This window comes from Vombatus ursinus, unplaced genomic scaffold, assembly GCF_900497805.2.
Source record: "Vombatus ursinus unplaced genomic scaffold, bare-nosed wombat genome assembly UNPS02014818.1, whole genome shotgun sequence".
In the NCBI taxonomy this organism is placed as follows: Eukaryota; Metazoa; Chordata; class Mammalia; order Diprotodontia; family Vombatidae; genus Vombatus; species Vombatus ursinus.
In genome coordinates this window covers 4,831,543-4,854,513 of record NW_020954596.1, presented here as the reverse complement: position 1 = coordinate 4,854,513, position 22,971 = coordinate 4,831,543, and the positions used below count along the sequence as shown (strand labels likewise).

The following is a 22,971-nucleotide window of genomic DNA, read 5'->3' as shown; positions in this document are numbered from 1 at the left end:
CTGGAAAAAGAGTAGGGAAACAGATTAAATGATTTGTATTCATTGACCACTAAAACCTGAGAATGTCAGAGTTCAAAGTTGTCATTGGAACAAAGCATGTCAGAGCTAGACAAACCTTAAAATGCAAAGTATAGAATTTCAGTGCTACAAGAGACCTTAGAACATAGAATGTCAGTGCTGGAAGAGACCATAAAACACAGACTCTAAGATGTCAGAGCAAGAGGGGTCCTTAAAACATGGAAGTAGAATGTCAGAGCTGGTAAGAATCTAGCCCAATGTCTTCAGGCTCAGAGACAAAAAAATGACTTGTACAAGGTCATACAGGAAACAGCAGAGTCCTTTGACTTCAAATGCAATGTCCTTTCCACTCAGACAACATGTTTAGTGACTGCATGTTTGGAAAGGTATCAGGGTCCAGAGGTCCTTTTATCTCAGTTGGTGGGTGTAACTGGAATTACCTGCCTGGGTGCCACCACCATGACCACATGTCATTTCTCCCAGAAATCAATTTCTCTGGCTTATCTACTGAGATCCCAATACCTAATGGGCATTTAGCACAAGGCCAGACAGTGAAGACTGGTCCATTGGAAAAAGAACTCTGGGCGAAGGCTGAAGGAATGGAAGTTTACATTTTTCTTTCACTATTTAGTTTCTGTTTGTCTATGTCATCAGCTTTCTATTTCCACGTAGCAGAAAGAGAGGAGAAATGCATCATAGAGGATATTCCCAGTGACACCTGGATCATAGGTAAGCTAAGTTCCTCCTGTTCAAAGTGGAATGTCATATATGGCTTTATGGATCAGAGGATGATGGGATGGAACCCTCCTCCTCCTCCTCCTCTTCCTTCTTCTCTTCACTGCTGTAGTCGTTGCATATATTGTCTTTCTGGTTCTGCCTTTATCAGTTCATATAAATCTTCCCAGGTCTTTCTGAATCCTTCATTGTCACTGTTTCTTATAGTACAGTAATAGTGAATTATGTAAATGTGCCACAATTTGTTTAGCTCCCCAACAAATGGGCATGTTTTGTTTCTAGTTCTTTTCTATCACAAACAGTACTGCTATGAATGTTTTGAAGTATGGATCCTTTTTTTCTGTCTTGGACTTTCTTGGGATATATATGCCTAGCAGTAAGATCTCTGGCACAAGTGTATAGATATTTTAGTCACTTAAAAAAACCCATAATCCCAAATTGCTTTTCAGAATGGTCAGTTCGATTTACAGCTCCATAAACAGTGTGCCTATCTTCTAAAGCTCACTCCTACAATGTTGTAAGGTCTTCCAAGTGTAGTGGATAGAGAGCCAGCCTTGGAATCAGGAAGTCAGAGATTCAATTCCAATTTAAATTTCAGCCTCTGAAATATACTGGCTATGAGATACTGGATAAGTCACATATCTGTTAGTACCCCCAGGCAACTTTTTTTTTTGTGTGGGGAAGAAATGGGGTTAAGTGACTTGCAGAGGCATACAGTTAGTAAGTGCCTGAAGCTGGATTTGAACTCAGGTCCTTCTGACTTGGCTGGGGTGGTGCTGTATCCACTATGCCACCTAGCTGCCCCAGAGTCCCCATTTGGGGTTTTCTTGGCAAAGATGCTGGAGTGGTTTGCCATTTCATTTTTCAGATCATTTTATAGATGAGGAAACTGAGGCAAACAGGGTTAAGTGATTTGTCCAGGGTTACACAGCCAGTAAAAGTATCTGAGGCCAAATTTGAACTCAGGGCCTTCTGACTCTAGGCCAGCCATTCTATCTGCTGAGTGACCCAGCTGCCTCTCAGGCAACTCTTTGAGGCTATAAATTACAGACAATTGTCAATGTGCTTTGGTAGAGGTGAAACAAGGTAGACAGAATGTCCCTGTGCTTTACCTCCTATAAGGATCATTTTGGCAGCTGTGTGGAAGAAGGATTAGAGAAATGAAAGACTCCAGACAGAGACCAGTTGGAAAGATATTAAATTAGCTCAAGCAAGAGGTGAAGAGAGATGAAACTGGGGTGGTGCCTCTGTGAGGGTGGGGAGTCAAAGAACATTTGAATGCCCTGGGTGTTCAGAAGGGTGCAAGACCAGAAAATCAGTGGGGAAATTAGCACAGATCAATTAATTTTAAGTCCGTTGGCTGAGTCAGTATAATCATCCTTACCACCTTTCCCTGGCCTCTAAGATAGATTCCCAGAATCTCTAAGCAGAGCATCTGAGATCATAGAATTCAAACTTTACCTACAGAGAAATCTCTCTCTCTCTCCAGCATCCCTGATAACTGGTCACCTGGCCTCCCCTCAAACATCTCTAGGGATGGAGAACTCCTTACTTAAAAGGACGTACTTGTGGACAGCTCTAAATACTTCAGAAGCTTTTCTTTATCTCAGACTGGAATCTGCTTCTGTAGCTTCTACTCTTGCTCTGAGGTCCCCTCCTCTGGAGTCAACCAGAATCCATCTCCAAGGTGACTGTCCTTCTCTTGAAGACAGTGATCGGTTCCCCTAACCCTTCCTCTTCTCTAGATTAAACATCCCCAGCTCCTTAGATTGACCCTCAAATGGCATGGTCCCACCCTTCTGATCACCTCCCTTTGCACATGTTAAAATTTGTTTATGGTCTTAAAATGTGACTACCCAAGCTGAACGCAATACTCCAAAGATGGCCTGAATAGAACAAAAGAGAGTGGCCCTATTACTCCACCTCTTTGTTTAAACACTGTGCCTCTCTAAATATGACCTAAGATTTTCCTTGCTTGTTTGCCTTGCAGTTCACTAAGATCCCCAGTTCTTTTTGATAGTACTCATTCATTTATTCAAAGAAACATTTATTGCATGCTTATTTTGTGTAGAACCCAGTGCTTGGAGCTATGGGTGATACAGAGATGAATAAGCCTGGATCCCTGACTCCAAGGTACTCACAGTTAGAAGGATTGTGGGGGGGAGGGGAATAATTTGTGGGCACAGAACTATTATACAAAGTTCAGACACAAGGGTGTGTCAATAACTAGGGTGAGACAACAGGGGCTTTGCTCTGAGGTGTCAAAATTTAGGGGAGTTGGATTTCCTCCCCTGGTGGTCCTCTACCAATCCTGTACCATGATCTCTGAATTTATCTGAGGGAGCCGATCAACACTGCTTTCCCTTCCCCACCCCCAGGGATTTTCCTGGCATTTTCCTCTTTCTTTCAGGAGTAGAGAGGGGATAGGGAGTTCATTGGCTGTGCTCCTAAGTCAGGCTGACTTCTCCAGGGGCCAGGCTGCCCCTCTTTCTGGTGGGACTGCATCTGACCACAAATGACTCACAAGAAAACCCCTTTTCTCGTCCCCCTGAAATGAAGGTCAAGGTCAGTGGGTCATCCTGAATGCCAAATGACCTCTTCTTAGTTGGTCCCATCCCGTTCCCTTGCATAGAAGCCTGAGAACAGCAGGCAGGCTCATAATCCATTCTCATTCCCTTGAAGACTTTCCCCATGTGCCAGAATTTCTGGTTACCTCTCTGCCTTTGCCCAGCCCAATCCCACCGAGCTGAGCTAAAAGTGTTCTTCAAGGAAAGAATCATACTCCTATTGCCCCAAGTGGAGTTTTATGGAAAATCCAATACAATGTTTTCCATTCCAGTCAGAATTTATATCGAATCTACAGCTTTTTAGTGCAATGAAATAAAACATGCCATAGGTCTAGTGGTATTTTCCAAAATGTTGATAACGTTTTTCTGTTCTGTCCTCAATCTCCCATTGAATATCACCATATTCTCTTCTCAGTTTATCTCTCCAGTTATTTTGGAGAGCTCTAGCACATAGAGCTGTAGCAGTCATTGTTTAGATAGCCGGAGAACTGGTGGGACTTAGGAGATTGAAGAGGAGGTAGAAATGCAAGTGAGCTTTGGGGGATAATGAAGAAAGGGGGAGAGAGAGAGAGAGAGGATGAGTAGGATTCCTCATAGCAGGATTCTAATGCCTTGTTCTTATCAATAGATTCTTGAGCCCAAACTCCTCCCCCCACCCCATGCCTCAGGAAGGGAACTCACAATAAGTGACCTTGAATGCTCAGTTTAATTACTCTCATGGCCCCAACTCCTCCAGCTCCTCCCCAGCCCCTGTCCCAGACATCTGGGAATTTTCCCAGTGACTTTTGCCAGCAGCTCCTTTTATTGCCCACCAACTTCAATCTCCTCTGCTCTGCATTTGAGGCCCAGCACAATCTCAATCAATCAATTAATAAATATTTATTAAGTGCCTTTTATGTGCCAGGCACCATACTAAGCTCAATCTCATGCTTCTTTCCCTTTCTAGCTTTATTTCATATTACTCCTCTCCATGTAGTCTATATGCCCACCCCAAATGGAAAATTCCCCATGCCGGGAATCTAACATTTCGTCTCCAGCTGCCATTCCTTTGCTCATATTGATTTTTGTCTGGGAGGTCCTCTTTTCTTCTCTGCACCTGGTGAATTCCTCTGTACCCTTGGACATCTAATCAGGTTACTTTCAGGCTCAAAAATCTTTAGTGGTTTCCCATTGCCATCATCAGTCTGGCATTAGGCCTCCTTCCCCCATCTGGCACCACACTGCTTTTCGAGCTTTTTTTATTTAAGCACCATCCCCTCCAGAAAGCATTTCTGACCACCTTTGGTTACAGTCTTCACCATCCAACCTCTGACTCACTCCCATTTGAGCTCCCCCCTCCCCCTAATTTGCACTCATACTTGAAGGTTGGGGTTGCTCAGAGAAGCTGTTGTTAACTTGGGCTCTAGGGATAACTCTCGTGAGTGGCTAGACTCTTAACACAGTAGCTTTTGAGTCCCCACTGGTGTGCTTTCTATTAACACTCAGCCATAGATTCATTTAACCCTTAACAAAAGGGATTTAACTCAAACGGTATAAAAACATTCCTTCTATAAATCTCCCACTTTCCTGATTCCCTCTTAATGCAAGTGTGGAAAGCACAGAAGGAAAGTCTGTTCATTTAACTCCAATTTATCCCACATAGATCTTATTTATACATAGTTGTTTGCATGCTATCTCCTCCATTAAACTGTGAAATTCTTGACAGCAGGGACTGCTTTCTGTTTTTCTTTGTATCTTGTACTGTGCACAATCGTATGGAAGTGCAATCTCCTCTTGGAGCAACATCTAGGCCACACCATTGTATGACTGGACTATTTCTCTGCTCAACAACACTTCCTCAACTGGGATAGTGCTACGTTCTTGCCTACAACTGATAGAAATCTCTCTTATTTGATTCTTTCCTTCAGGTTTTAAGGTTGTTTTTTTTTTTAATCTCTTAACTAGATACAGGGTGTATAGAGAAGCATAATTTCCCTTTTATTTCTTTGATTACCCTTCTTGGTTTACAGTTGGGTTCCTCTCAGTAAGAGACCTCACTGTAACTTATGGTGACCTTCCAGTATCTTTCTCAAATCTTCATCTTTGTAAGCTATGGCCAGTTATCCAATAATCAATCATCAAACAGCTCTGGGGTTTAGGCTTCTCCCAGTTTTTTAATTCTAAGTTTCTCCTGATGGTCTTATGCAAATGAGCTGGGAAACAAGGTACTGAGGTGGTATAGAGTACCCAGGTCCATTGCCTTGACTATTTTCCTGACTTTGTGAATCAGCTACTCAGTGCCTAATACTATATCTATCTATCCTTGCCCCTGAGGACCTGCACATTTTGCAAAGTCTGAAAGGAATGTCCCCTCATAGGAATTTCATTTTGTTCACCCCTCTCTAATGTATTTTTCATGTACTACTGCATAACATAATGTCGAAGTCTTACCTCACTATTGGAGTCCATGAAGTCAAGGACTGAAGTCAAGCTCCTTTGGTGCTTAATCAAAGTCTCTTAGATGCTGAATCTACACTTTTGAAGTCATTTACCATTCAGAGGAACAGGTGTGACTGGGTGATCACTCCTATCTCCAACAGGGATCTCCAGATAGAATTATATCTATCTACCACACTGAAAATGTTGGCAGTCTAGGGGTATGAACCCCTTTCAGGGGCTCAGAACAAAATGTACTTTGCCATGTCATTCTAAAAAGGAAGCTAACATTTAACTCACTCCCACCAGCTGAGTTCTCCTCCCCCTAAATGCTGGTTACAGAAACAGTAGTCACCCTGAGAGTTAGTAAATTTCTTTATAAAATTAATCAGGAAATAGAAATCAGAGATGTTACTGTATACAGATTAGATGAATGAATATACAAGAGTAAATGAGGCTTTCAGGAGACAGATAAGATCTGTTTTACCAGGACACACTTCTAGCAATCTCTGGGGATGCTAACACCGTAAGTCAGGGTATATGTGGGGGGAAGGCTTTCCTATATGCCTGAAGCTCCAGGGAGATATCCCAGCCCCCATTCAAAAGTTCCTTCTTATCTTTCTCTGAAACTTCCTCTCCTTTTCTCCCAAGAAATCCTTTGTCCAAAAGTGCTGAACTGCAGAAAGTAGGTTGGTCCAGGTTTGGGGCAGAAGTAGAGTTTTATATAGGCATACATGTATGTATTCATATATACATATTTGTGTATATATACATATCTGTGTACACATAAATATGTGTACATTTAAACATGTATACACATATATATATACACATACATAGTATATATAATTTTATAAAATATAGAAGTTGTATCTTTTTATCCCCAACGTCTGAATAGAGCTTGGCACATGGTAGGCACTTAATAAATGGTGATTGGTTATCGGAGGGGACCTCTTTCCCTAGGAGGGGCTCATTCACATTCTCTTCTCATGGAGAGGTAAGCCTGGCTCCATCTTCTTGGTCCTGACCTTCTGCTGGGCTGGTTTTCCTGACCCCAGTCACCTGAAGAAATCTTTGCCCCAGAAGCTCTACTAACCTTCTTCCCATCCCTGCCCCCCAGCTTCCAGCCTTTCTCTTCTCCTAGGCCCTAAGTCAGACTCAGTCCCCTTTCAGCCAGACAACTTTAGGATGAAAGGCTTTGAGGCTTCAGAGAAAAGGGTGGTTTTTGATGTTTTTCTTTGATCCAAACGTAATCACTCAGATGGCTGGCGACTCATTACTTGATCAATCTCAGCATCGCCCTGCCACAGTGTCTCAAATGAGTCACGGTTTGCAAGGAAATACAGGCTTGATAGAGAATGCAGGATATTTTAATGGCCTCATAATGTGTGTGTGTGCCAGGTAGCTAATCTCCAAGGCAATTCTCCATGTGACCAGAATTTCTTTTCTCCCAAAGGAAGAAGCAATGTGGGATAAGAGAAAGAGACTGGACTCAAAACCAGAAGTCCTGGGTTCCAAACCCATTTCCACCATTTACTAGGTGTGTCTGTGTTGGCCTCCCACGTGGATGGGAGCAGTCTTTTTCCATTGGCTGCATAGCCAAAACTGTCTATCTTTAAAACTTCTCATGCATTTGCGTCTGAGGGTGACAATAGGTCAATGTAGAATGTCTGGGCATGTGCTAGTTTTGCTGTCTCCCAGAAGTAGGTCTCCCAGTGTCTTCATGTGTGTAATGCCATCTTAGGTGGTGTAGGCAAGGATCAAACCCCCATTACACAAGGAACATTATTCCCATTTTACAGATTGAGTAAACTGAGTCCCAGACCCAAGGAAAAATAGTTAATCAGACTAAATAACTGACAGTAGTTGCTATTTCTCATTCCTCTTTCTGACTACCCTGCCTCCTTGATGGTGCTAATATTCCAGTTTTGGATCACAGAGAAGCTGCTAAGGGTTGGAGGTGGGGAAGCTGTACCCCTTTCTACCCCTCCTAAGAAGCCACAGCTTCGGGAAGTGGTGGGTGGGTCACTTGCCCCTGGAAAGTGCTGGTCAGGCTGTGGTTTAGTAGGAGTAATTCTCCAAAAAACACTTAGGAAGCCAAGGGACCACCTTTATTCACTGGTGCTTTTGGGATCTGTCCAGTCCTCAACAACACTATGAAATCAAGGTCTGTCTGGAGGGCTTCTTTTTCTCCTTCTTTGTTCCCGCCTAGTGTTCCCTCCTACCCCAGGCGCTTGCCCCCATACCATACTACACTGATTCTCAAATTCAATTTGTTCATGGCACAGTATTATTCATTGCCTTGGGGAATCACAGTGCACTGGGTGAGACATAGATATGCACACATGTGCAAGCGTAAGTTCCTTACATTTTGTGGCACACTTAGCCCAACACATTCTTTGAAAACCACTCCCATACTGTGTGTGCTCTCAGCTGGCTGTCAGACTTTGGGAAGCTATTAATGTTTCTCTTCCCAAGAGTATTTCCATTTTAATAGAGAATTCTTTTATACTGGAATGCTTCTAGAATCAAAGGATGACATGAATGAATGAATGAATGAATGAATGACAGCTGTGTTTCTTGGAGATGTCCTTCTTCGGAACTGATTTCTTCAGAAGGCAGCTGTCAATACAGCTGCCAATCAATCATTCATATCCATTCAGCAAAGATTTATTAAATACCTAATGTGTTCAGACACTGCAATAGTAATAATAGCTAGTATTTACATAGTACTTTATGGTTGGCAAAGCACTTTCCTAATTTTACCTTGCTTTATCTTCACAACAACCCCGGGAGCTAGGTGTTATTATTATCCCCATTTTATAAATGAGGAGATTGAGGCAGATAGAAGTAAAGTGACTTGCCCAGGGTCACATAGCTAGTAAGTGTCTGAGCCTGGATTTAACCTGCCGGACTAGAGAAAACTGTATCTATATCTATGTCTATGTCTTTGTCTATATCTATGTGTGTATATGTACACATATGTATATGTATGTATACATGCATGTGTACATATGTTGGTATGTATATGTATGTATTTATTCCAAGTAAATAGAAATACAAAATAATTCGGGGGGAGAGAAACAGGAAAGACTTTATATAGGAGGTGACATGGGATCATAATATTTGTGCTACCTACCTCTCCAGGTTTCATAAGACTTGGATATGTGGCATGATGTGTGTAAAGTTCTTTGTTGCTATTTAAACACAAGTTATTATTCGTATTACCTTTGGTGCTCAAGAGAACTATCCTGCAGGTTTTACTACAGACAAAATGACTTATTTCACAATCCTCACCTTGACTCTTGGGGATGAATCTATTGGTTCCTGTACCTGGCTTCAGAACTGTTCTCTCTATAAATCATTTCCTTAAAAACCCAAATTTGGTGGTTTTCAGAGGCTAATGTAGACGATATTTATTTGGGTTGATGTCTTATGAATTTCCAGCTGTCTCCATTTGTTTTATTTACTGCATTAAGGATGCTCCAATGGGCCATAAAGAGGGGGGAGTCACAAAGACGTGAGAAGCTATAAAATGTGACATCCCCCCTTTTATGGGTCTCCTGGCATCTTCTCCTGTAGCATGGCCTAGCTTTATGTCTTTGTCACAGGCTTTACTTAGATAGTTTTGGGGTGGAGATATATAGTTAGCTAATACTTATGGCCTTTAAAAAAAGTTTAATTAATACTTTTTTGTTGTTTTTACAGCACTGTCATTTCTGAATATAGTATTCCTCCTTTGTTGCCACCCTCCCCACCACCCCGTCACTTAACTGAAACCTCTTTTGAATCAAAGAATAACTGTTCGGTAAAAAAAAAATGATACTATGATTATGTCTGACCATGTTTATGATATTCTGTACAGTAGTCCCCCATCTTTACGACAAAAGGACGAAAGTATGTTCATTATCTGTTCTCCAGGAGCATTACTGGTTTTTTTAGTTACTCAAAATTCAGTTTCCTTTCAGTCATCTTTTCATTTCTATAACTGTACATTTACATATGGTTGTTCATTTATATTTATGTTGTTCTTACTCTTGTGTCACTCTTCATCCTTTTCTACAAATCTTTGATCCAGTAAGAGAGACCCCAAAAGGTAGTCCTGTAGGAGATTCAGGAGAGAGGCATACTATAAAAGCCAAGAAATGAGAGAGAATCCAGAAGGGGGTGGTCAGCAGTTCTGAAATTGGCACGAAGATCAAGGAGGATGAGAACTATGAAAAAAGACCATTGGATCCAAAAACTCAAGTTGTGTATGGCTTTAGAAGGCAGCTTCGGGGAAGCGAGACTGTTGGGAGTCAGAGTGCAAAGGTTTAAGGAGTGAGTAGGAATTGAGGAATTAAAAGCAAGTGTGGATGTATAGACAGCTCTTTCTTGGAGTCGAGCAGTGAAAGAGAGAAGGGTTATAAGGAGGATCACCTGAGGGGAAGGTAGGGTCAAAGGAAAGGTTGGGTTGGGGTTTTTGGTTTTGTTTTGTTTTTAAGGGGGGGGGATGTGAACAGATTTTTAGGTAGTCAGAGAGAAAACAATAGAAATGGAGATGATGATGAAAAAGAACCAGGCCAGGAAAGCTTCTGAGGAGACAGGAGGGGCTAGGCTCAAGGATATAGACAGATTTATGTCTATAAATGTCTATATAAATTTATGTCTATATATGAGAGGTGAAAATGTGATGTAAAGTCCAGAAAGTACCAGATAAAGATGAGCTGCTGCTTTTTCCCCTCCCCCAGACCCTCTGTGCTTTCATCAGTATAGGAAACTCCAGGTGTGGAAATTCCTTAACTCAATGCAAATTGGCAACAGTAGAGTCTTAGAGTTGACTGGGGCAGACAGTATGTATCAGAGGCAGTCCTTGGACCAGGGTCTCCTGGACTCCTTTTTCCACTATGCCATACTGTTTCTTATTATTCAGTCAATCAACAAACTATAATGTACCAGATGCTGAAGGAAAAGACAGAAATAATACAATACCTGCCCTCAAGGAGTTTGTAGTTAAGAGACAACATATACATATTCAGTATATACAGAATAGACAGAAGATAATTTAATTGGGGAAGGGGAGGAGGGAGCCCTAGCACCTGTAGAATTTGGTGCCTGGTCTGGGTCTTGAAGAAAACCAGGTAGTCATTGTTGCACCCCTTTTGTTATTATTCAGTCCTGTCTGACTCTTCATGACCCCATTTTGGGTTGTCTTGGCAAAGATACTGGAGCGGCTCGCTATTTCCTTCTCTTGCTCATTTTACAGATAAGGCAACTGAGGCAAACAGGGTTAAGTGACTTGCTCAGGGTCATGCATCTTGTAAGTGTCTGAAGCTGGATTTGACCTCAAGAAGATGAGGCTTCTTGACTTCAGGCCTGATAGTCTATTCACTGTGCCACCCAGCTGCCCTTTAGCAGATTGTAATTTCCTTGAGAGCAAAGTCTAAACTGTATTTATCTGTACATAAATGCCAAAATGATTTCCCTAAAGTTTAGACCTGACCATGTCACTCTCTCACTCTGTAAACTCCAGTAGCTCCCCATTATCTCTAGAATCAAGTATAGTCTCCTTTGTTGGGCATTTAAAGCTCTTTACCATCTGGTTCCTTCCTGTCTTTTCAGTTTTCTTAGACATTACTCCCATCCACACATTTTGCAATGCAGCCATACCGATTGATGTACCAACCTACATTTTGTGTCTATCCGTGGGCTCTCTCTCATGTCTAGAATGCTCTTCCTCTTCTTCACTGGCCCTTGAAATCTCTGGCTTCCTTCCTTCTTCAGTAGATCATTACTAATCTCTCCCTGCCCCGATCACTAGTACCTACTATAAGAGTACTGGGCCTGGAGTCTGGAAGACTGGAGAAAATCTAGCCTCGGATGCTAAATAGCTGTGTGACCCTGGACAAGTGACTTACCCTCCATTTGCCTCAGTTTTTGTAGCTGTAAAATGAAATTAATAACAGCACCTGAAGGTAACACTCAAATGAGATAGGATTTGTATAACACTTAGCACAGCGCCTGGCTCCTTCCCTTCCCTACCTCAGATCTATTTCTATACATGTGGCCTCCACCATTAGAATGAAAGCCCATTGAGGGCAGGGGACTGTTTCTGTTTTATCTTTCTATCTTCAACTCTTAGCACAGTGCCTGATACAAAATAACCTCAATAAATGGTTGCTGATAGACCAATTGATTTATATCCCTAGCTCTTAGTCTCTTGAAGATCATAGCTAAATAAATTTTTGTTGAAGAACAGAGGTAGACACTGAAGTTGATCAAGAAGTGAAAAGGAACTCAACAAAGTCAGACCCACATTTGCCCTTACGACCATCTTTCCCTTGAGCATGTTACAGAAAGTCTTTTCCAAATCCCCTTTCACAAGAAAATTCCTTTGGTCAGTAAACTGGCCCAAAGCAGTCATCGGCCAGATTTCACTGAGGTGCTTTCACAGGGATGGTTGCCCATCTGAGGTTTAATTTGACTTGACATTTTATGGAATATTGCATAGTTATGCATTATAGACCATCAGGTAACATTTTTTTCTTGACTACTATGACTCTTATCATTTAAAAGTATTCCTGAATTATCTAAATTCCCTGCTAATTTGACTGCCTGGTTAGTGGAAAGAATCCTGAATTTGCAACCGGAAGACCTGAGCTTGAGTTCATTTACTTAGCTCTGTAATGGTAACAAGCCACTTCAAATGAGTCTTACCTTCCTCATCTGGAAAATGAGTTGTTTTAAAGACAGCATTTATGTGTATATGTGTATGTATGTGTATGTATATACATATATACGTATACATCAGAGGAAATAGCATGTATATGTAAAATATATGTATATATGTACATATATACATACACATACACACATATATATAAAATGAAAAACTTTTTGGCGAGAAGGCACTCACAGCTGGGAAAAAGATTTCCCTGACACAAAACAGCTTGGGAAAATTTTGAAGAATCTGAGTTGGAAAGGACCTTGGAGGTGAGTCTGGTCTGGTTCATACTTGAGTAGGAATCCCCTCTGTAATGTTTGTTATCAGCCTTCTTTGTGATAACAAAGGTCTGGAAACAAAGTGGATATCCATCAGTTAAGGAGTGGTTGAAAAACTGATGGTATATAAATGTAATGGGATATCAATATAGACAGCCAAGGATCATCTGGGCCTCATTTGAAGATCTGCTGTTAACAGGGCACTCACACCCATCTTAAGGCAACTTATTTCATTTTGGATCATTCTGACTATTAAATTCCTCCTTACATTGAGTTGTAACATGTTTCCCTGAATCTTCCACCCACAGGTCCCGATTTGGGCCTCTGGGGCCAAGCAAAACAAGTCTTAATCCTTCTTTCCTCTGACAGTGGGATCATATCTCCTATAGATCTGATTGTCCCCAGGCTTTTCAATCCATCCTCATTAGAGTGGTTTTAATAAACAGTGCCAACATCAGGACGCAATAAGTTAGCAGGTGCTAAAGGAAATGGGATGTTGGGAAAGGATTTTGAATGGAGGAGACATAGATTTGACAGCATCTTAAAGCAAAAAAAATTTTAAGATGGCACCTTTGACCTTCAAAACATCACAGCAGATGGATGTGCAGAAAATATTGGTTGGTTGTCTGGTTAATAACTTGGTATATCAATAGCAACACTTCCCATTTTGGAGGGCACTTTATGTCATGGCTTCTTTGCAGACAGGATGGGAAGATGTGGGCTAGATGATAGCAGAATCAGGTTAATTTTGAAGGGGTTCAGTGTGTTGACCTCCAAATGATGTGAGGCTTATGACTATAATTTCAGTATGAATCAACAAGGTGACATGGTGGCTTAGGGAAAAAAAATGCTATTATGCCCTGAAGCCATATTGATGGGCTTAGTGTCTAGAGAAGGGCAAGTGATGGATTATAGATTTAATATTGCTTTCTTCTACCACAGTCAGAGGCCCTCTGGAGTTCAGTTCTGGGTACTGCATTATGGGTGGACTCTTGACAATCTAGGACATGTCTAGAGTGGGGTGACCAGCAATGGGATTAACTACAATGTCAGATAAGAACTCATTAGCAGAAGGAAATAGGGATGTTAATTCTGGAATGGAAGAGACTTAGCTGAGACATCACAGCTATCTGTGACTCAATATCTGCAGTCCTGCCAAGTTCCACTGGGTATCCAGGGGCATAACTGGAAATTAGAAAGGTTGATTTCATCTACCTTGGGAGTTTCCACCAATGGAGGTCTGAAGTGGACAAAGGCTGGACAACCACTTACTGGGACACTATAGAAGAGGGATCATTGTTCACATAGAGGTTGAATGACCTAGATCACAGGTGTCAAACACCCAGCCTACAGGCCACATTTGGCCCAAGTGTGGCAGAACCAAATTAAAATGTAATTGGGAAGTATTTAATTAAATAAAAATATGGTAAAACACAGATAATATTACATTTTAAAACTAAGTCAATATGTAGGCTTCAGGGATCCTCATGTATGGATTAACGGCTCTTGTTTTTATTTGAGTTTAATCCCACTGACCTAAGTGATCTCTGAGGTCTCTTTCAGCTCTCAGTCTGAGACTCAACAAATATTTATTGAGTTTCTACTGTCTGCCTAGGGAGGGAAGGTGCAGGAAAACAATGATGTGTAATAAACTAAATTGAATAGGCATTTGTCAAATGCCCGTTAGAGTACCCAGCCCTGTGTTAGACTCTGAGCTAAATAAGACATGAACAATAAGCTTACACTGGTTTATTATTCCCATTTTACTGATGAATAAAACTAAGGCCCAGAGAAAGGTGAAATGACTCGTACACTCACCCAGTTATTAAGTGGCAGAGCCAGGAGTCAAACCTGGGTATTGCCCAGTTCAAGGCTCTTTCCACTACACCATACTGCTTCTAGCTCAGAGGAGAGGAGGAAAAATAAGACATTTAATAATCCCAATATGACTCAATAAACATTTTGTGCAAGATTCTGTGCTTGAAAAAGGTGAAAAAAATTGGTGTGGTCCCTGCCCTCGAGGATCTTACAGTCTAATGGGGTGAAAAGAGTATGCTCAAATTAGGCTATGAGAGGGGCAATGGGTAGATCCAGAAAAGCTGGTGGAATAGGCAGCTTTCTCCAGCTTAATAAACCTGACACATACAAAAATAACAAGTACAAAGGGATTAGTGCGTAAGAGATTTACACACCATGAGAATTCAGAGGAAGGAGGACCCAGGGTCAGAACTGGAACTCAGGTCTTCCGACTTCCAGGGACTTTTTTTCATTCTTCTACATAACATGGGGTACCAAGTGACACATAAAAACTGCTACTAGTCGGGCAACTAGGTGGAACTGTGGATAGAGCAGAAGGACCTGAGTTCAAATCTGTCCTCAGACACATAACACTTACTAGTTGTGTGACCCTGGGCAAGTCACTTAACCCCATTGCCTAACCAAAACAACAACAAAAAAAAGCAAAAACAAAAACAAAGACAAAAAACAAAGGACTACCGTACTTGTGATTTCGATGAAATGAAAACGCTGGATCCATTGACTATGGCTGTAACTGCTCCTTACCATTACTTGCATCTATTTTATAATAAACATCTTTTGTGTTTTCTAAACAGGGATTTACAAGATGGAGCAATGGGATAGAAACCATCAAGATTTCCTTGACTCTGCTCCTGGTTTAGGGTTATTTGTGACTGTTACAACTTACAGTGATGAGGTAAAACAATTTCTGCATTTCATCATTAAATTTTTTTCTAAAGCTAAGACCTTAAATATCTATGCATGCATTCAACAAATAATTATTAAGTGTGTACTGTTTACGGAGAACTCTGTTTAGACCCGGGGGAGATACAAAGTTTATAGACTATATGATCTCTGCCCTCGTGTGGCCTAGAGTCTGTCCCCCTTATGATGCCCAAAGACTCACATAACCAGAGTCTATTCAACAAAAGCTACTGGTCACCTAGGTGGTGTAGCACATGGAGTCAGAAAAACCTGACTTCAAATCCTACCTCAGGCACTTACTATCTGTGTGACTCTGAGCAAGTCACTTCTATTTCAGCCTCAGTTTTCTCATCTGTAAAATATGGTAATCATAACATTACCTCGTGGGGTTGTGGTGAGGATCAGAGAAGATGATGTGTGTAAAGTGCTTTGCAAACATGAAAATGCTATATTTAAATATATGTTATATATTAAATATATTTAAATGTGTATTTGTATATTAAATATTAAAGTGCAAGTTTAAATATATTATGTATTTTATATAATTATACAGTAAGCATTAAAGTACAAATTTTTGTGCTTTTTACATATATATGTATGTATATGTGTATACACATACATAAATTTGCTATTTTGTGGTTGGTTGCAGGATCACTACTGTACAAGTGAGCTCCCAGGGCCTCTCAGTCTAGTCTAGTTCAAAGAGCCTAGAGTCTCAGCTTTGTAAAGAATGAGTGCTCTGGGGAAGCTAGGTGGTGCAGTGGATAGAGCACCAGCCCTAGAGTCAGGAGGACCTGAGTTCAATTCCAGCCTCAGACATATAACACTCACTAGCTGTGTGACCCTGGGTGAGTCACTTAACCCCAATTGCCTCACAAAAAAAAAAGCACTACTATTTTGGGGCAGCTAGGTGGCACAGTGGATAGAGCACCCACCCTGGAGTAAGGAAGACCTGAGTTCAAATCTGGTCTCAGACTAGACATTTGACACTTACTAGCTGTGTGACCCTGGGCAAGTCACTTAACCCCATTGCCTAACAGGGGGAAAAAAAAAAGAGTGAGTGCTCTTCATCCATGTTGGCTGGTCCTATATATGTACAATGGTCAGGTCCTTTTTAAAAGACGTTCCCATGGTCTTCCTGGCCTCTCAGGCTTTTTCAGCACTTTTGACAAACAAGTTACATTTCTGTATATGACAACAGGGACTGGAACGTACAGTTTTAACTAACCAAGTTTTGTCTTGAAAAGTTTTACTAAAGGTCAGGAAAGTATTGCCGAAATTCTCTAGGATATCTTATATCAAATTTCAGAGATGAATTTTTGTAAGTGAAAGTAGGAAAGGACTATTGGTCCAAATAGAGACTCTTTAATGTCTTAAATCTGGCTTACATAAAACCCAAGTGCTGCTTATAATTGAATTATGTGAAAAAATATCAGCAAAAGTGATCACATCAGAGGCAGCTAGGTGGTGCAGTGACTAGAGCACTGGCCCTGGAGCCAGGAGGACCCGAGTTCAAATCCAGCCTCAGACATATAATACTTCCTAGCTGTGTGACTCTGGGCAAGTCACTAAACCCTGATTCCCTCACTAAAAAAAAAAAAAAAAAAAAAAAAAAAAAGTGATCACATCTGTAAGTAGTGAGGTTAAAAATGAATAAAACATCTTTATGGGACTGTCATGTCAATCAGTCTCACAGGAAGTGAAGAGCTGTCCATGGTACATGATGGGCAACTTCCCATCAATTTGCCCCATTGCTTTTCCCCAAACTCTTCCCTAAAACCTCCCCTTACAAGCTCTCAGTTCGTAAAACTCAAGGAAGAGAAGGTTTACTTTCATGCCAAATAAAACAAATGGAGAGTACAACATATTTCATAAGAAAGCAATGACACCTCCTAAGAATAGACACCCATCTTCTCCAGAGGCCTGTACAGAGAGAGAGCTTCAGTCACTTGTCACTCGCCACATTAGGGTTTCTGGCAGGAGTTAGCTATCTCCCAAGATTCTTCAGCCCCTGTGTCTTCCTGTAGTCTTCCACAGCTCCCAAGAGGTGGTAATGGAACAATTCTCTTATCATCACTTCCTCTGCACCTCTCCTTATTTTAATAAATGCATTTAATAAATATATTTCCCTATTTTTGCTAGCCCGTTTCCAGAGAACAATATTTCTCTGTCCTGGCTCCATCTGGGTACGGCACAAAGAAATATTTCAGACTTTCCATGGCTTTAGCAGGGGCCATCATTTTCCCTGTACATAGCTCAAATATAAACTCTGAAAGGGAGATCTCTGCTATAAAATCTTTCCTTGACACATTTCCTGCTGACCTCAAGCCGCACAGAAGCTTGCCCAAGAGTAAAAAACATCCTGACCTTTGATCTCAGAGCAAGCCTATCATTGACACCAACTTGAGATATGGGGATTACAAAGTCTGATGTATTCTTTTTCCTAGAAACTTGGGCAGTGAATGGACACTCCCCACTCTTGTAGAAACTCAACAAAATACCCCAGTTTCTCCCCAATAATTAGTTTTCAAATTTCCACAAATGGGTATATTATTCAAATTGCTTTTAGGGAAGCTTCTGCGAAGGGAAATTAAATATTCTCCTAGCATCATTATGGCCAAGAAATTAGTGGAAAGAGAAAATAATTCCATTTCCTGATACACACACACACACACACAAATACATATATATGTATATATATGTGTATGTGTGTGTATATACAATATTTTATAAAAAATACATATTTTAATTTGTTTTTATTTGACTCTGTATGGAGCTAGGTGGCCCAGTAGATAGAGTGCCAGACCTGGAATCAGGAAGACCTGAGTTTAGATCTGACTTCAGACACTTAACTAGCTGTGTGACCCTGAGCAAAGCACTTAATCCTGTTTGCCTCAGTTTCCTCATCTATAAAATGAGCTGGAGAAGGAAATGATAAACCACTCCAGTATCGTTGCCAAGAAAACCCCAAATGGGGTCATGGGGAGTCGGACACAACTGAAAATGACTGAAGAAATGGAGAACCCCTGGTATGGAAACTCCCTCCACTGTTGCAGGTGGCAGCCAATCTGTAGCTTACAGTCCTTAAGAATCTTCCTGGGTGCTGAGAGATTTCCTGGGGTATCCATGGCCATATAAACTAGTATATGTTAAAGACAGTGCTTGAATCCAGGTTTTCCTGACTTTAAGACTGGCTTTTTATCCAGTATGTTATGATAATTTTTGTGTGTGTGTTTTCTTTCAAAGGGATCTCCTTTTAGTTGTATGCTCTATATGCCACAATGACCTATATTCAGACTAATACAGCATGTGACAATCCTGGAAAGGATCACTCCTATAACTGGATTCATAAACCATTGAAACACTTCCATTGTAGGTATTATTGTCAAGGCTGTATGGATCACAGGGGGCATTCACATTCACATCATACTCGCCTGGAGAGCACATCATTTGCTTAAAGTCTAACTCTACAAAGCTCATCTCCTTTGGTGGTAGTAAGCTGGTAAGTTGCATTTCTTTAATGTCTTTGTTAATGGAACCCCTGACAGCACCATTCAGCATGACGCTAAGATGGTTATACTCAGGCCTGGGTAGACATTTCTTCCAGTATTGCATCCAGATCTGGACTTAGTAACTAAAGAGGAAGCTGGGGAGCTTGGAAAGAATTCAAAGGAGAGCCACAAAGTTAATTAAAGGGTTGGAAAATAACTCTAAGGGATGGCTGAAAGAACTGTGATTACTCAGGCCTGAAAAAAAAAAGGAAAACTGAATGGTGAATTCATAGTGATAATTCAAGTAAACTCGTACTCTTACAGATGGGATGGTGGCCCATTCTTTGTTTCTGCAAAGAAACCAAGAGTCTTCGACCTGCTAGATAAGAGATTTGCATTATATTTTTGAAGGAGGCCATGACAATGATAGCCATTAGGGTCAGAGTCATTCCTGAGCAGGTTGGAAATACGGCATTGAGAGTGGTTTACAAGGGGCAGCTAGGTGGCGCAGTGGATAGAGCACTGGCCCTGAAGTCAGGAGGACCTGAGTTCAAATCCGGCCTCAGACCAAACACTTGACACTTACTAGCTGTGTGACCCTGGGCAAGTCACTTAAACCCAATGCATTGCTTCTATAATGAAGAACTGCATGGTGGGGAATGGAGAAAAAAAGAGACTGAACAGGATGTTTTACCACTGAGAAGAGGATGGTCATGTAGTGAGAATGAGGGCTAGTGGATGGACAGCCCATGGGTGCTATTGGTTCCCAGAGGCTCATCAAGAAGTCTAAAAGAAAACTGATGGAGGGGGGGGGAGAGAGAGAGAGAGAGCCCTCATGCTAGACATTGTGCTAAGCACTGAGGACTGCAGTTGTTTTTTGTCCTTCATTCTCCAAGGGAACCAATGGCATGATGAGGGTGATGTCTTGACTTGCAAGTGAATTGGATTTAAGTATAAGCAAACAAGGCAGTGCATCCCTTAAGAAGCTTGCATTTTAATGGGGGAAGGTAACAGATAAAGAGGAACTGGAAAATGGTGAGGGCTACCTGTTTAGGGATAAGAACTAGGAAGAATGAGTGGCATGGGAGTGAAATGAGAACATGACAAGAGCCTGTCATGAAATGATCAAAGGTCTATGGGAGAATGGACCTCAGGGATATTTGGCCCTTAGTGGAGGACTTGCAGAGGAAACTATACCAGCTTTTTTTTAAAAAAATTTTTGGTGTGGCAATTGGGGTTAGGTGACTTGCCCAGGGTCACATAGCTAAGTAAGCATCAGCTGTCTGAAGCCAGATTTGAACTCAGGTCCTCTTGACTCCAGGGCCAGTGCTCTATCTACTACACCACTTAGCTGCCCCAAATGTATGAGCTTTCTAAAGAATCCTTTCCCAACCCCCTGTAAAGCTAGTACCTTCCCTCTTTTGAGTATTTCCATGATTCTATCTTGTTTATACATAGTTGTCTGCACATTGCCTACCCTTTCAGAGTATGGGGTCCTTGCGAGCAGGGATGGTTTTTTTTTTCCCTTTTATTGTATCCCTAGCACTTAGCACTGTTTCTCACAAATAGAAGGTGCTTGATAAATGCTTGTTGACTAACAATGAGAAGGCACGGATAGATTATGATCTGCATTATTGAAGGCATTTTCTGTATCACTTAGATCAGAGATCAGTTAATTTTTGGAAGTATTTCTAGGACCTTGTGTAAGCTACTCATGGCATGTAGAAGGTGCTTAATAAATGTTGTTAAACGGAAGATGGGAAAAACCTTGGGAGTCGTACTAGTCAACCACTAAAAGTTCCTCCCAGCTTTACATCCATTATCCTATGATTCGGTGAAGAAAGATTTTCATTTAACAGCATCTACTATTGATTAAGCATCCACTATGGGCTTGGGTCTACGGCTAGAGGGATTTAAAAAATGTGATGACACAGTCTTTGCATTCAGGGATCTCTCAGTCTAATGGGGGGACATGACCTAGACAAAGTTGCATGTGATGGGAGCAAAGGAGACATCCGGACAAAGTGTTCTAGGAAAATGTGAGCGACGATAGCCTACTTGGGAATAAGGAGGGAAGACCAAGGGAAGCTTCTTGGAGGACAGAGTGCAAATAAAAAAATAAAAAAGGAGAGAAAGAGGAAAGAGTTTCCACTGAGGCCAGCTTCGGAGGATTGAATGTCAGCTGTAGTTTTCAAAATCTGGAACACTTTCTTTTTCTTGTTTGTTTAGCGGATCCACTTGGATATTCGAGTTGGAGAACATGACCTTGATGCAGTAATTGCTCAAGCAAAGGACAAAGTTAATGAAGTTAGCTACAGACTGGAACATCTGACAGAACAAATTGAGCAAATCATCAAAGAGCAGAACTATCAAAGGGTGGGTAAGGCTGCTGGCACAGTGGAATTCTCCTCTCTGTACCAGGCTGTGTAGACTTCTTTGGAGAAGCTGCATGAGACCAGGAGAAAATGAATCCACTGTTCCCAGGAGCTCCTTTCTTGACTGAGTGGCTCTATTGCAGACTCGATTGCTGTGCTTGCTAGCTTAGCTCCTGGCTTTTTTAATCTTTAAAATGAGGGGATTGGGCTCGAGGGTCCCTCCCAGATGTCAGTCCTGTAACTAGGCAAGCATTTTTTGCATGAGGACAGTCCTGTGAATAAGCACACTAGCTCAGGGACAGCTCATGCTTTCCTTCCCTCTCTCTGTCCGACTTCAAGCCACACCCACTCTGGAATGTGCAGCCCACAGTACCTGGGCAAGGGGACGGCAGGGAGGGAGAGATCTGCTGAGGGGACTGACACGCACTTCCCTCTACTATGGAGGCAGCTAGGTGGTGCAATGGCTAGAAAGCAGAAGACCTGACTTCAATTCAAACCTGATCTCAGATACTTACTGGTTGTGTGACCCTGGGCAAATCACTTAGCCTCTACTGGCCTCAGTTTCCTCATCTGTAAAATGAGGATAATAATAATAGCATCTACCTCCTAGTGTTGTTGTGAGAATAAAATAAGGTAATATTTGTAAAATAGAATACTATATAAATGCTAGTTGTTTACTATCATATTATATAGTAATATATAATATGACAATAATTATCATTATCCACCTAACTATGTGTGTTGGCCCTACCACTGTGTAGAACTCAACAGGTGCAGATCCTGTCTCTACCTAGAAGAGAGAGAATCTAGTCGATTAATGAGTATATGTAATATTTGTTGGTTATCAGTAACGTAAATTGTATAAAGCATGTGTTATTTTCTTGATATTTCATGTGGAAATATACTGTGGTATTTTATAATGTTGAACCTCACTTTCTGATGCTTGGGTAAACAGCACACTCCAGCTCATAATATCAGATAGGATTCTTGTGCATACATACAGATCATTGCCTGATAATAAAACTACCTTGAATTTATACAGAGCCTTTCCCCCAAAGAGCATGCATTTTTATGTACCCATATGAAACTAAATCTGCTCTTTTTTTTCTCCCGCATAGGAACGTGAAGAAAATTTCCGAATGACCAGTGAAGATACAAACAGCAATGTTTTATGGTGGGCTCTCGCTCAGCTGTTACTCCTTATCTCGGTTGGAATTTTCCAAATGAAGTCCCTTAAAGATTTCTTCATAGCTAAAAAACTGGTGTGAAATGAAGTTAAAAGAGGCAAATAAACTGTACAATGATTTGCATAATGTCTAAGTTAATAAAACAAAATACATAAATATGTATTACTTTGTGGGTAATTTCAAAGGATCAAAAGTTGAAATTAAATCTCCGTTTGATCAGCATCATAACACCCTCTGGCAAATAAACGATGATTGCAAAAGCAAAGTTTAGCCAATAACTGAGTTCCTGGATTTTATTTGCTAGTGGGGTGGAAAGGAGGTGCAGTGGGACAGGATCCAGTTCTCATCTTAACCTTGATATGGGTCAACTATATAACTCTTCATGATACATGATTCCAATGTACTTTACTAGAATTTCTGCTTTCTCTTAGTATTTCTCTATAATAGTAACACCTTTATTTCAATGAAATTCGAAAGTTTG

General features: G+C 41.1%; 1 protein-coding gene across 1 annotated transcript; it reads left to right on the top strand.

Annotated features, from left to right (window-relative positions):
* Positions 1–151: 151 nt before the first annotated feature.
* Positions 152–22,722, top strand: LOC114023845 (transmembrane emp24 domain-containing protein 11-like). Its single transcript, XM_027836638.1, has 5 exons — positions 152–747; positions 15,329–15,429; positions 18,814–18,939; positions 21,158–21,304; positions 22,422–22,722. Exons 1-5 carry the CDS (start codon positions 351–353, stop codon positions 22,569–22,571), a joined length of 921 nt encoding a protein of 306 aa, XP_027692439.1. The 5' UTR covers positions 152–350; the 3' UTR covers positions 22,572–22,722.
* Positions 22,723–22,971: the final 249 nt, after the last annotated feature.

Coding starts and splice junctions, on each gene's coding strand:
- LOC114023845 (XM_027836638.1), top strand. CDS start 351: ATGCAATGTCCTTTCCACTCAGACAACATGTTTAGTGACTGCATGTTT. Junction 748..15,328: donor CAGTGACACCTGGATCATAG/GTAAGCTAAGTT, acceptor TTTTCTAAACAG/GGATTTACAAGATGGAGCAA. Junction 21,305..22,421: donor AAGAGCAGAACTATCAAAGG/GTGGGTAAGGCT, acceptor TCTCCCGCATAG/GAACGTGAAGAAAATTTCCG.